General features: G+C 41.9%; 1 protein-coding gene across 1 annotated transcript in view; it reads left to right on the top strand.

The window, feature by feature from the left end:
- MYCBP2 (MYC binding protein 2) overlaps positions 1-14,324 on the top strand; it is a 404,370-nt gene that overhangs the window by 177,123 nt on the left and 212,923 nt on the right. Inside the window, exons 17-18 of the mRNA XM_038763035.1 lie at positions 241-342; positions 12,812-12,919. Coding sequence (XP_038618963.1) covers positions 241-342; positions 12,812-12,919 — 210 coding nt within the window. The remainder of the gene's footprint in view (positions 1-240; positions 343-12,811; positions 12,920-14,324) is intronic.

Below are 14,324 nucleotides of genomic sequence, written 5' to 3'. Positions count from 1 at the left end.
ATTCGTTTTACAAGTGTATTTGTTTTTTGAGAAGAAAATCACCTTATGGTTAAAACGAACAACACTCCTGGAAGCAGGGAAACCCAAAATTATGCAGGACGCGTAATCCAGATCATGCTGCTTTCTTCCATTCGCCAAATCCTACTTCCCTCAAAAAAAAAAAAGTCTTCAGATAGACAGCGGTAGGTAGAATTTTGATCATTTGGTCATGAACATTATGTTATTTGAATTATCTACCAGCTGTCCCCGTCCCGGGAGTTAACATTGAAGAACACCTTCAGTTGCGACAAGAAGAAAAACGTCAGCGGGTCAACAGGCGGCATAGACTGGAGGAAGGAAGAGGTAAGATTTTACAAGAACGGAGGTCCATATCACATCCATTCTGTCAAATATGTTCGGATCATTGAAAATTGGACAAGGTCTGGTGTTATAGACAAATGGCAGTGTTACAGAATGGGTAGCAAATAGGTTAAAATAGAGGGGGAAATCTTTGGGTTCTTTCGATTTATGACAAAAAGATCTGTTAGAGCATTTGAGATAGAAGGCAGCTTCTAAAGTAAAGAAGATGATGGTGGTATTTGGGAAGCACCTACTCCCCCTCTCCATCCCCCCATCTTACCTCCTTCCCTTCCCCACAGCACTTGTATATATGTATATACGCTTGTACATATTTATTACTCTATTTATTTATTTATTTTACTTGTACATATCTATTCTGTTTATTTTATTTTGTTAGTATGTTTGGTTTTGTTCTCTGTCTCCCCCCTTTTAGACTGTGAGCCCACTGTTGGGTAGGGACTGTCTCTATATGTTGCCAATTTGTACTTCCCAAGCGCTTAGTACAGTGCTCTGCACATAGTAAGCGCTCAATAAATACGATTGATGATCCATTCTGTCAAATATGTTCGGATCATTGAAAATTGGACAAGATCTGGTGTTATAGACAAGTGGCAGTGTTACAAAATGGGTAGCAAATAGGTTAAAATAGAGGGGGAAATCTTTGGGTTCTTTTGATTTATGACAAAAAGATCTGTTAGAGCATTTGAGATAGAAGGCAGCTTCTAAAATAAAGAAGATGATGGTGGTATTTGTGAAGCACCTACTCCCCCTCTCCATCCCCCCCCATCTTACCTCCTTCCCTTCCCCACAGCACCTGTATATATGTATATATGTTTGTACATATTTATTACTCCATTTATTTATTTTACTTGTACATACCTATTCTATTTATTTTGTTAGTATGTTTGGTTTTGTTCTCTGCCTCCCCCTTTTAGACTGTGAGCCCACTGTTGGGTAGGGACCGTCCCTGTATGTTGCCAACTTGATCACATTGTATCCCCCCCAGCGCTTAGAACAATGCTTTGCACGTAGTAAGCGCTTAACAAATGCCACAAAAAAAACTTGTGCTTCCCAAGCGCTTAGTACAGTGCTCTGCACACAGTAAGCACTCAATAAATACGATCGATTGATTATTATTAAGGGGCAGGTGATTTCTCAGAAACACAACCTTAAGCAGATCCCTGTCATCATCATCATCATCAATCGTATTGATTGAGCGCTTACTATGTGCAGAGCACTGTACTAAGCGCTTGGGAAGTACAAATTGGCAACATATAGAGACAGTCCCTACCCAACAGCGGGCTCACAGTCTAAAAGGGGGAGACAGAGAACAAAACCAAACATACTAACAAAATAAAATAAATAGAATAGATATGTACAAGTAAAATAAATAGAGTAATAAATATGTACAAACGTATATAACAAATGCCTGTCCGTCGCTTACCTTTCACATTACGCCACCGTTGTCCTCATTCACTTTGCAACACCGTCCAGTTCTCTCCTCCTCACCCCTCAGCTCAGGCGGCCAGTTCAGAAGGCTTTTTTATTCCCTCAGCTTTCTGGGGAGCCCAGGTCTAGCCGTTATCCCTCCAGGCACTGGAAGACGGAAGGAACGACCAAGAAGTTGGAGAATTTTATGTGAAGAGCTGGCTTTTTTGTATTTCTCACCTCATTTTAACCTGACTGTCCCCTTCCTAAAGAACTAGCCTCTAATCGGACTTGGGCTTAATTTACTGGAAAGGTCAGTCTGGAATCAAGGGAATGAATCATCATCATCATCAATCGTATTTATTGAGTGCTTACTATGTGCAGAGCACTGTACTAAGCGCTTGGGAAGTACAAGTTGGCAACATATAGAGACAGTCCCTACCCAACAGTGGGCTCACAGTCTAAAAGAATGAATGAATTACCAACGTTACTGTTCTCGAGTAATGTCCTTTTTGAAGCCCGTCTCATGTTAGAATGTAAATTTGGGTTTTGTTCTCTAAAGGCCCTACTGAGAGCCCACCTCCTCCAGGAGGCCTTCCCAGACTGAGCCCCCTCCTTCCTCTCCCCTTCCTCCCCCTCTTCATCCCTCCTTCCCCTCCCCACAGCACCTGTATATGTGTATATATGTTTGCCTGTATCTATTACTCTATTTTATTTGTACATATTTATTCTATTTATTTTGTTAATATGTTTTGTTTTGTTCTCTGTCTCCCCCTTCTAGACTGTGAGCCCACTGTTGGGTAGGGACCGTCTCTATATGTTGCCAACCTGTACTTCCCAAGCGCTTAGTACAGTGCTCTGCACACAGTAAGCGCTCAATAAATTCGATTGAATGAATGAATAAAGAACATCTTCACTAGCAGTGTGGTAGTTCACTATATTTTTCCAAAAGTGACAATTTCCTCTTGAGGTATACAGAAGTAGCCACTAATTGTTTACAGCCCACAACAAGCTGCCTTATTTGTGACTGTTTGTGAGAGCAGCGTGGCTCAGTGGAAAGAGAATGGGCTTGGGAGTCAAAGGTCATGGGTTCTAATCCCGCTCTGCCATTTATCAGCTGTGTGACTTTGGGCAAGTCACTTCACTTCTCTGGGCCTCAGTTCCCTCATCTATAAAATGGGGGTGAAGACTGGGAGCCTCACGTGGGACAACCTGATTACCTTGTATCTACCCCAGAGCTTAGCACGTAGTAAGCGCTCAACAAGTACCATTATTATTTACCTGCCGTTATGTTTCTGGCTTTGGGTGGGAGAGAATTGCAGGGTTTACTCTCCTCTAGGTTGGAAACTCGTTCTGGACAGGGAATGTATCTCTTTATTGCTATATTGTACTCTCCCAAGTGCTTAGTACAGTACTCTGCACACAGTAAGCACTCAATAAATACGATTGACGATTATCAAAAACAATTTGGATTTGATGCTCTCTCAGGCTGCCTTGGCCTGATTGTACTCCCAGGCGCTTAGTACAGCGCTCTGCACACAGTAAGCGCTCAATAAATGTGATTGAATAATAATAATAATAATGATGGCATTTATTAAGCGCTTACTATGTGCAAAGCACTATTCTTGAATGCTTTACCTATCATAATAAATCATTTCCTGATTATTATTTTCCTTTACTCCTGTACAATGTTAAATACGTTTTGAAGATATAGAAAGAATTTTCAGAAGATGGCTCAGTTAAAAACCAAGCAGGACAATGAATCGGTTAACCATCTTGTGAAAAACTAATTTTAAAGTATAGATATTCTTGTCTGCAATAACTATGTACATTTTTATGCTTCATGATAAAGAAGGTATTTCAATAATTTAATGGAAGCACTCCCTTTTTCTAATTTTCTGAACTACAAGTGCTTTTAATTTCCATAGGGAAAAATGTAGCTTGTCCTGGGATGTTATTTTAATCTTCATTCATAATTTTTCTACCATAAAGATTTATCCTCATGGAGACCTTAATTAGCCTTTTCTTTTTTATATCATCAAAAAAAATCTGAATTATCTAGAGTGCTCAAGGGGCGCAGTCCGTTTTCATTAATGTAACTTTACCTCCTGTTTCTCTTTCCCGTAGACTTTTAGTGATGAATTGATTTAAAAGTTCAGATTTGTGCCCCTTTGTGATGATTGCTTTTGTGTAAATATATTTGAGGGAAAGAATTTTTTTGTGCAACAGGAGAGAAAACAAGTCTCAAAGAAGCTAATCTTGTACCATTAAGCACATTCAAATTGCATCAAAACTTCATTGTGCATCTGATTACTTATCTTTTTTTTTAACCATATTGGCTCTACCAGGTGTACGTAAGCCTTAAAGCTGATAATTTCCTTCGAAACATTTTTGTATTGTAATGTTAAAAATTGGTATTCCATAGAAATGTTCTGAAAAAATTCATTATTCCACCTGGGGCACATGGGGATATGTTTCGGTATTTTAGTTTGTTTTTGATTTCTGTCAAGTCAACCTATTGCGTAGTTCTTTACAAAACTAGAAATCATGCATGAGAAGCAGTGTGTCCTTAGTGGAAAGAGCACAAGCTTGGGAGTCAGAGGATGTGGGTTCTAATCCTGCTCCGCCACATAGCTGTGTGACTTTAGGCAAGTCACTTAACTTCTCTGCGCCTCATTTACCTCATCTGTAAAATGGGGATTAAGACTGTGAGCCCCACGTGGGACAACCTGATTTCCTTGTATCTATCCCGGCGCTTAGAACAGTGCCTGACACATAGTAACTGCTTAAAAATACCATCATTATTATTATGATGATGATTACGTACTTATGCCATTTGATCTTTCCTTTTCTCTTTTAAGGTGAGGAAGTAGTCCTTTTTAATGAATCATTTTTAAAAAGAAAGCAGTAAAGGGTTTTCAATGACAGTATAATTGCTTCAGACTTAGACTTTCCCTGCTAGTTTTTTTTAATTTTTCACATGTGGAACAAAAACTTGCCTCTGACTCTTGCAGTCAGTCAATTTTGTTACTTTTAACAGATAGCTCCAGAGCTCAGTTCCAGAAAAGAGCATTGTACATAGTCGCCGGTTGAATATGCCCCGGGTGATACTTTCCATCCAGTGGGTGAAGGAGTGAGCAGAAACCAAAAACTGCCCCATGTACTTTCATCAGTCGTATTTATTGAGCGCTTACTGTGTGCAGAGCACTGTACTAAGCGCTTGGGAAGTACAAGTTGGCAACATACTTTGTACCTGCCCTTCCTGTTCTTCTTTCCAGAGCCTTCTCCTCACCATATTGAAACATTTCATTTTTCCACTTTGACAACCTCTTCCGTTCGTTATGATTATTTTTGAGCCATCTACAGTAAGGTGGTGCAACTTCATGTATTTATTACAAGAGAAGCAGCGTGGCTCAGTGGAAAGAGCCCGGGCTTTGGAGCCAGAGGTCATGGGTTTGAATGCCGGCTCCGCCACATGTCTGCTGTGTGATCTTGGGCAAGTCACTTAACTTCTCTGAGCCTCAGTCACCTCATCTGTAAAATGGGGATTAAGACTGTGAGCCCCACGTGGGACAACCTGATCACCCTGTATCCCCCCCAGCGCTTAGAACAGTGCTTTGCATATAGTAAGCGCTTAACAAATGCCAATTATTATTATTATTATTATTATTATTGTTATTATTATTATTATTATTATTACCACCAGTGTTGAAGTGTGCTAAAGTTGCGATCATCCATTCTTGCCATATACCCTCCATATTGTTATGACCTCAGTTTCTGATGTCTGACCTTTGCTAATATTTAAGCTCGTCTGAACTGAGATTTCTATGGTTAGTCTATAATGCTGAGGTGATTTTTTTTGTGTGTGTGTAAGGCCTGCTGACCAGCTGCTTCTTTTCATCATCATCATCGTCATCAATCGTATTTATTGAGCGCTTACTGTACTAATCGCTTGGGAAGTACAAGTTTGCAACATATAGAGACAGTCCCTACCCAACAGTGGGCTCACAGTCTAAAAGGGGTCTAAAAGGTGCACAGTCTACATCTCCAAGATAACTTTATCTGCATAAAGATAACTGTGTGCAGTGTGGCTCAGTGGAAAGAGCCCGGGCTTTGGAGTCAGAGGTCATGGGTTCAAATCTTGGCTCCACCACTTGTCAGCTGTGTGACTTTGGGCAAGTCACTTCACTTCTCCGTGCCTCAATTCCCTCATCTGTAAAGTGGGGATTAAGACTGTGAGCCCCCCGGGGGACAACGTGATCACCTTGTAACCTCCCCAGCGCTTAGAACAGTGCTTTGCACATAGTAAGCGCTTAATAAATGCCATTAATATTATTATTATTCATCTGCATAATGAAATTCTCAAGGAATTGTTATTATTATACTGGAGTTGTTTGTGGACTTCGCGAACCTATGGAGAAGTCCAGCCGTTTGACCTCGAGGGTGCTGTGTTCTGAAACCCCAAATGTGAACTCGATCATGTAACAGCTTGTGAATTCGATCGTGGCTGCTGGCAGAGTCGTCACTAGTGAGGATGTGCAGAAGTCGTCACAAGGAAGTAGTGTGGCCTAGTGGAAATCCCAGGCCTGGGAAGCAGAGGACCTGGGTTCGAATCCCAGCCCTACAACTTCATCATCATCAATCGTATTTATTGAGCGCTTACTGTGTGCAGAGCACTGTACTAAGCACTTGGGAAGTACAAGTTGGCAACATATAGAGACAGTCCCTACCCAATAGTGGGCCCACAGTCTAAAAGGGGTCTAAAAGGGGTCTAAAAGTTGCACAGTCTACAACTTGCCTGCTCTGTGACTTTGGGCAAGTCACTCCATCATCATCATCATCATCAATCGCATTTATTGAGCGCTTACTGTGTGCAGAGCAGTGTACTAAGCGCTTGGGAAGTACAAATTGGCAACATATAGAGACAGTCCCTACCCAACAGTGGGCTCACAGTCTAAAAGGGGGAGACAGAGAACAAAACCAAACATGCTAATAAAATAAAATAAATAGAATAGATATGTACAAGTAAAATAAATAAATAGAGTAATAAATATGTACAAACATATATACATATATACAGGTGCTGTGGGGAAGGGAAGGAGGTAAGATGGTGGGGATGGAGAGGGGGACTCCACTTCCCTGGCCCTCAGTTACCTCATCTCTAAAATGAGGATTTAATCCTCCTCCCTTCCATTTAGACCGTGAGCCTCATGTGGCACAGGGACTATGTCCAACCTGGTTATCCTCTATCTACCTCAGCACCTAGTACAGTGCCTCCCACGTAATAAGCACTCAACAAGCTAATTAAAAAGTATCATGTTGGGGTCAGCCAGCTGTGAAGAGAAAGAAGGCAGAGCAGGTGAGCCTGTCTTCTCCGAAGCTGAGAGGGCTCAGAGAACTGGCCAGTTGATTTGGACGAGGACAAGGAAGTTCATTAATTGTCAATCAGTAGAATTTCTTAGGGAAACAGCATGGCTTCCTGGATGGAGCATGGGCCTGGGAATCAGAAGGACCTGGTATCTAATCCCGGCTCCACCATGCGTTTGCTGTGTAGCGTTGGGCAAGCCACTTCACCTCTCTGTGCCTTAGTTACTTATATAAAATGGGGATTGAGACTGAGCTCTGCATGGGACAGGGACTGTGTCCAACCCAATTTAGTTGTATCCACTCCAGTCCGTAGTACAGTGTGTGGCACATAGTAAGAACTTAACAAATACCGCAGTTATTATCATCATTATTAAGTATTGTAATTTCATAGTAAGTGCTTAGGTACCATTAATGATGAGAGTAATAGTCATAATGGTATTTGTGCCAAGCCCTGGGGTAGATATGGGGTAGAGAAGCAGCGTGGCTCAGTGGAAAAGAGCCTGGGCTTTGGAGTCAGAGGTCATGGGTTCAAATCCCGGCTCCGCCAATTGTCAGCTGTGTGACTTTGGGCAAGTCACTTAACTTCTCTGGGCCTCAGTTCCCTCATCTGTACAATGGGGATGAAGACTGTGAGCTCCCCGAGGGACAACCTGATCACCTTGTAACCTCCCCATTGCTTAGAACAGTGCTTTGCACATAGTAAGCGCTTAATAAATGCCATCATTATTATTATATGATATAATCTGATTGGCTACAGTCCCTATCCCAAATAATAATAATGATAGCATTTATTAAGTGCTTACTATGTGCAAAGCACATTACAGTGTGATGAGGTTGTCCCACGGGGGGGGCGCTCACAGTCTTAAATCCCCATTTTCCAGATGAGGGAACTGAGGCCCAGAGAAGCGAAGTGACTTGCCCAAAGTCACATACCTGACAAGTGGCGGAGCTGGGATTTGAACCCACGACCTCTGACTCCAAAGCCCGGGCTCTTACCACTGAGCCACGCTGCTTCTCAGAACCCAAGTGTAGTTCACAGTCGGAGGGAGAGAGAACACATTTAACAGATGAAGAAACTGAGGCACAGAGCAGTTAAGTGAATTGCCTAAGGTCACACTGGAGCCAAGAGGCAGAGGCACCTACATCAGAGTAGAATCCAGGCCCTGACACTTCCAGGTCCCTTCTGTTTCCACTAGCTCGTTGTGGGCAGGGAATGTGTCTGTTTGTTATTATATTGCACTCTCCCAAGGGCTTTGCACACAGTAAGCGCTCAATAAATATTATTGAATGATAGAAGAGGCCACTACTGCGACAGACATTACACTCATAGTAAAGTCTTCCCTAGGTGGAGGAACTCTGTGGAGGAAAAGAAACAAATCTTTATGCCAAATTCACGTTTGTAAGTCAGTCATGACTGTGTGCAGAAGAATAGATTGTGTGCAACTGTAATGCATCATTGCTTTTAATTCCACTGGTGATTGAAAATGGATGTGATCATGTGCTCTTGAAGCTCACTCCTCTTTTCCACATTTTTGTACAATAATCTCAGGTGAATTGGTGAATTTTTCCAAGCAGCGGGGGAAAACAAGTTCCTGATGTTTGAAGGGTTTCAGCATTGGCTCAAAAACTACAGTTGCATCCTGAAAAGTCAGGGACCCTAGTGTAGTTTACCTTTTCAAGTTTTTTTTTTTCTTTTTTTATAAATATGGTATTTATTAAGCGGTTACTATGTGCCAGGCACCCAATGAGCTCTGGGGTAGATCCAAGCTAATTGGGTTGGACACAGTTGTAGATCCAAGCTAATCGGGTTGGACACAGTCTTTGTCCCCACATGGGGCTCACAGTCTTAATCCCCGTTTTACAGATGAGAGAACTGAGGCCCAGAGAAGGGAAGTGATTTGCCCAAGGTTGCACAGCAGACAAGTGGCGGAGCTGGAGCTAGAACCCAGGTCCTTCTCACTCCCAGGCCTGTGCTGTATCTGCTAGGCCATGCCGTGCTGCTTCCCAGAAGGGATATACTTCTTTCCTTCCTGGACAAGAAAGAGAACCTGGCAAGCTGAATAATTCATTGATTCATTCATTCAATCGTATTTATTGAGCGCTTACTGTGTGCAGAGCACTGTACTAAGCACTTGGGAAGTACGAGTTGGAAACATCGTATTTATTGAGCGCTTACTGTATGCAGAGCACTGTACTAATCACTTGGGAAGTACAAGTCGGCAACATATAGAGACGGTCCCTACCCAACAGCGGGCTCACAGTCTAGAAGGAGGAGCCAGACAACAAAACAAGACATATTAACAAAATAAAATAAATAGAATAAATATGTACAAATAAAATAGAGTAATAAATATGTACAAACATATATACATATATACAGCGGCTGTGAGGAGGGAAAGGAGGTAAGGCAGGGGGGATGAGGAGGGGGAGAGGAATTCCAGAATTCCAGCTTGGGAGAGGAATCCAAGCCTTTGGCCACCTAGACAAGGACAGGGAAAACATGGGATTGAGCTCTGAGTTTCTCTTGCTTCAGCCGTGATTCTTTAGGATTGAAATTAGAGACTCTGCGATAGTTGGCAGGGTGGTGGAAAAATCGCACACTTGAACTCTGAAGGCGAGCAGGAGTGTGCCAAGGTAGTTCCCATAGTACGGTTTTTCACTCCACCTTCTGCAGATTGATTCATTCATTTATTCAGTCGTATTAATTGAGCGCTTACTATGTGCAGAGCACTGTACTAAGCTCTTGGGAAGTACAATTCAGCAATAAAGAGTGACAATCCCTGCCCACACCAGGCTTTCAGTCTAGAAGATAATAATAATAATAATGGTGGCATTTATTAAGCGCTTACTATGTGCAAAGCACTGTTCTAAGCGCTAGAGAGGTTACAAGGTGATCAGGTTGTCCCATGTGGGGCTCACAGTCTTAACCCCCATTTTACAGATGAAGTAACTGAGGCCCAGAGAAGTTAAGTGACTTGCCCTAAGTCACACAGCTGACAATTGGCAGAGTCAGGATTTGAACCCATGAACTCTAACTCCAAAGCCCGGGCTCTTTCCAGTGAGCCACAGTGCTTCTCCTGAGGTAACTGAGGCACAGAGAAGTTAAGTGACTTGCCCAAAGTCACACAGCTGAGAAGTGGTGGAGGCAGGATGGAGAAGATGGAGGAGATTGTTAAAAAATATCTGTTAATCTACAGGGTATCCCAAAAGATGTAGGTCATGGTCAACTGACTATAAATCTTTACCATTTTTGCACATAAACTAGGCCTACAAGTGAACAAATTGCAGGTGAAATTAGTTAGAAACCAGCCTCGTCACACTGGGTGTCTTACCAATTCAAGGGCGATGGTTAAATTTGAAGCGCCTCACCATTTAAAGATGAACAAAAAATGCCAGTGGTTCACTGTAAATCTGACTGCCCGTGTTCCTGGCTGGAATTCCTACTGCAGATTCATACCTGACTGCGTACCTGGTTAGAGTGAATCGGTGAAAAAAGAAACTAATTGACAGGAAAACAAGATCTCCATGATGGAGACAGTCTGGAGAGCGATTTCAATTTTTAAAATGTCTGTCAGTGGTTGTCATCATGCCAGAGATTCAATAAAGAAAATGCAAGGTAAAGTGGTAGAAAATGTAAAGACAGCTTCTTTGTAGAGGATTTAGAAAGGAAGAAGGAATTAGATGTGGAGATAAAATTTAAAGGTGAAGCACCTGATGAAAAAACCTTGGCACAGGAATGTACCAGAAAGCTGAAAAAAAAGAGAAAGAGCGAGACAAATGCCAAAGCCATAAAGAAATCTTGCTAAAAGGACAGAGTCAATAATACAGTAGGTGATATTAGTGACAAGGAAGCTGGAATGATAAAGAGGAAGGTGCAAAATGAATTAGATATGAAGGATAAAAAATGAATGCTTGCAATGAACTAAAAGCGAAAGTTATAGTCTGATAGCAACTAATAAGAAGCAGAGATTTTGGAGGAGGGAAGCAAGGAGTTGGGCTTGATAAATTCAAGACAGTAAACATTTTTACTAGCAAAGCAGAGGAGGTGAGAGAAACCGCAGAGCTGTACATTTCTTAATGCACTTAAGGAACTGATTGGCCGCTGAAATTTTCCTTCTCGGACATAGGGATGACATTTTTAAATGACCTTTGAAACGTACCAACCTATATTTTGTTAACCTATGTTGGATCTCGGGAGGCAAAGAGATAGTAAAATAAACAGAAAGAGGAATAATCCATATTCCCCCTCCATATTAATTATAATGGAGTTAGTGGTCAAGCGACAGTTGACAAAACTTGTTCTGTTGAAGAAAGTCAGTTGAGAATTTGTGGGTACTGGGTAGTTCAGGATAAACTATAGATTCCTAAATCTATCTTTCCGAACTATTATCATCATCAATCGTATTTATTGAGCGCTTACTATGTGCAGAGCACTGTACTAAGCGCTTGGGAAGTACAAATTGGCAACATATAGAGACGGTCCCTACCCAGCAGTGGGCTCACAGTCTAAAAGGGGGAGACAGAGAACAAAACCAAACATACTAACAAAATACAATAAATAGAATAGATATGTACAAGTAAAATAAATAAATAAATACATTTATTTATAAATAAATAATTATTTATGGGGCCTTTGGCCGTCGGTTAGGAACCATGACTTTTCTACGTTCCCGGATTCTGTGGCATTTCTAATGTCATCCACTAACAGGCTTCACCCCTTGATATCTGAGGGGAGTAAAGATGAATAAGGGAGACTGATGGACTCCAGGAATGGAGGCAGGGACCTGGAAACAGACCATGACTGGTTGGTTCTAGAAATGGGCTTTGGCGTCCCAGAGCCTCAGGACATGAACCATGCAGTGACTTGAGACATCCATCTTTTAGGCCATCAAACCACTCAGAATGAACTGCTCTTTTGCTCTAAGATGTGTGAATTTGGATTTGCCAGTGTCTGGATTAGGTTATGAAATCAGTCAATCAGTCAGTCGTATGTATTGAGCGCTTACTGTGTGCAGAGCACTGTACTAAGCGCTTGGGATGTACAAGTCGGCAACACATAGAGACAGTCCCTACCCAACAGCGGGCTCACAGTCTAGAAAGGGCTACAGGTTCCACAGGTCCTTGAATCGAAGTCTCCCGGCTTCTCCGTCAGGCACGCCAATCCGACAGTACCCAGGAAAAGCCAAAGTTCCCGCTTGTATCCCCTCGTCTTTAGGAAACGCAGAATTCCGTTGAAATGCGTTTAAGAGTTTTATCTTCAATGAAGCAGCGTGGCTCAGCGGCAAGAGCCCGGGCTTTGGAGTCAGAGGTCATGGGTTCAAATCCCGGCTCCGCCACTTGTCAGCTGTGTGACTTTGGGCAAGTCACTTAACTTCTCTGTGCCTCAGTTCCCTCATCTGTAAAATGGGGATTAAGATTGTGAGCCCCCCATGGGACAACCCGATCACCTTGTGACCTCCCCAGCGCTTCGAACTGTGCTCTGCACTTAATAAGGGCTTAATAAATGCCATTATTACCATTATCATCTGCAATACAAATTGATGGCCAAGTTAAATTTAGGATCAGTAGATATTGAAATCTGAGTGTTTTTCATGCATTTAAGTTGTTATTTTTTGTTCGATGCACTATTTCCATTTTGTGAGCTTTTTCTATGCATGTGCAAAATGTTTCTCCTCAGGCCCCCTTGTATTTCCCGGTCCTATTTTTATGAACCACCGCGAACAAGCTCTAGCCAGAATAAGACCCCATCCAGCACAGCTAAAGCATAAACGGGACAAGCACAAAGGTATTTGGTCTTCCTTATCGACTCGGAGGGACCTGTGTTTGTCCATCTTTCCGGTCGCTTCTCTCCCCCCTTGTCTCCCACCAAATCTGTGGTTTCGAGAACTGCAGGAAGCTGACTCTCCATACTCTACTTCTGCCAGTCTTGTGTAACCTGAGGAGAAAGAAAACGCTTTAAATGCTCAAGCTGCTCACCAGTTCTTTTGCTCTCATGTTGCTTCTTTTTCTGTTTCCGTGATCACTAACAAAATACATTTTGTCTTTTTTCGAACCAAATTCTCCCCAATTGTAAAGCACCCGCCCTATCACTTTCTTCTAATTGGTGATTGAAATCTGGGCTTTCATTCACTACTGCTTTCTTGAACGCTGTTCATTCATGTCCAAATTGTTGAAATATTGTATTATCAGCCACAAATTCAATTACATGCAGGCGCTTTCTTCCCTTTTCGATTAGGAGCTACTCTGTCTGATGCTCACTCTTTTTTTGTGAGATTATTAATCACCTTTTTTTAGTGCTTTTGGGAAAGGGAGAAAATCATTGCAAATGGGAAATAAACGTATTAAAGATCTAATTATAAACAGATAAACAGCAGTCGTGGGAGGAAAATTAGGGAAAGTGGGAGAGGACAAAGAAGGGGAAATGCACCGAGAGTTGAAATCTGATCAGTATGACCCAAGAACGGTGAGTTGGGAAAGACAGCCTGGAAAATTTTTGCGTCCTGGGAAATAGATTGAGAAAATTAACCTGAGTACTCAGTAAATACCCTTGCTTGATTGAGGAGAGTCAGAAGTGGGAGAAGAAAAATTGGAAGAAGGACAGGACTAAGGAGAAAAGAAATCAACTTTGTGGAAACAAAAAATAGGGGTAGGGATGAGAAGTCACTACTCCATTCATTCATTCAATAGTATTTATTGAGCGCTTACTGTGTGCAGAGCACTGTACTAAGTGCTTGGGAAGTACAAGTTGGCAACATATAGAGACGGTCCCTACCCAACAGCGGGCTCACAGTCTAGAAGGGGGAGACAGACAGCAAAACAAAACATATTAACAAAATAAATAGAATAAATATGTACAAGTAAAATAAATAGAGTAATAAATATGTACAAACATATATACATATATGCAGGTGTCCTGTACATATACATATACATGTGTCCTAGGTGGGGCTCACAAGTCTTAACCTCATTTTACAGATGATGTAACTGAGGCCCAGAGCAGTGAAGTGACTTACCCAAGGTCACACAGCAGACAAGTGGCAGAGCAAGGATTAGAAGCCACGTCCTTCTGACTCCCAAGCCCTTGCTCTATTCACTAGGCCACACGCTTCCAAAAGGGCTCAATAAATACGATTGAGTGAATGAATGAAGAAGAAACATACAATTTGGATAAAACATGAAAAGGTGCCAGA

The sequence above is a fragment of the Tachyglossus aculeatus genome, chromosome 2 (assembly GCF_015852505.1).
Source record: "Tachyglossus aculeatus isolate mTacAcu1 chromosome 2, mTacAcu1.pri, whole genome shotgun sequence".
Taxonomy (NCBI): Eukaryota; Metazoa; Chordata; class Mammalia; order Monotremata; family Tachyglossidae; genus Tachyglossus; species Tachyglossus aculeatus.
The sequence above is the reverse complement of the archived record's forward strand: the minus strand, read 5'-3'. Positions and strand labels throughout refer to the sequence as shown.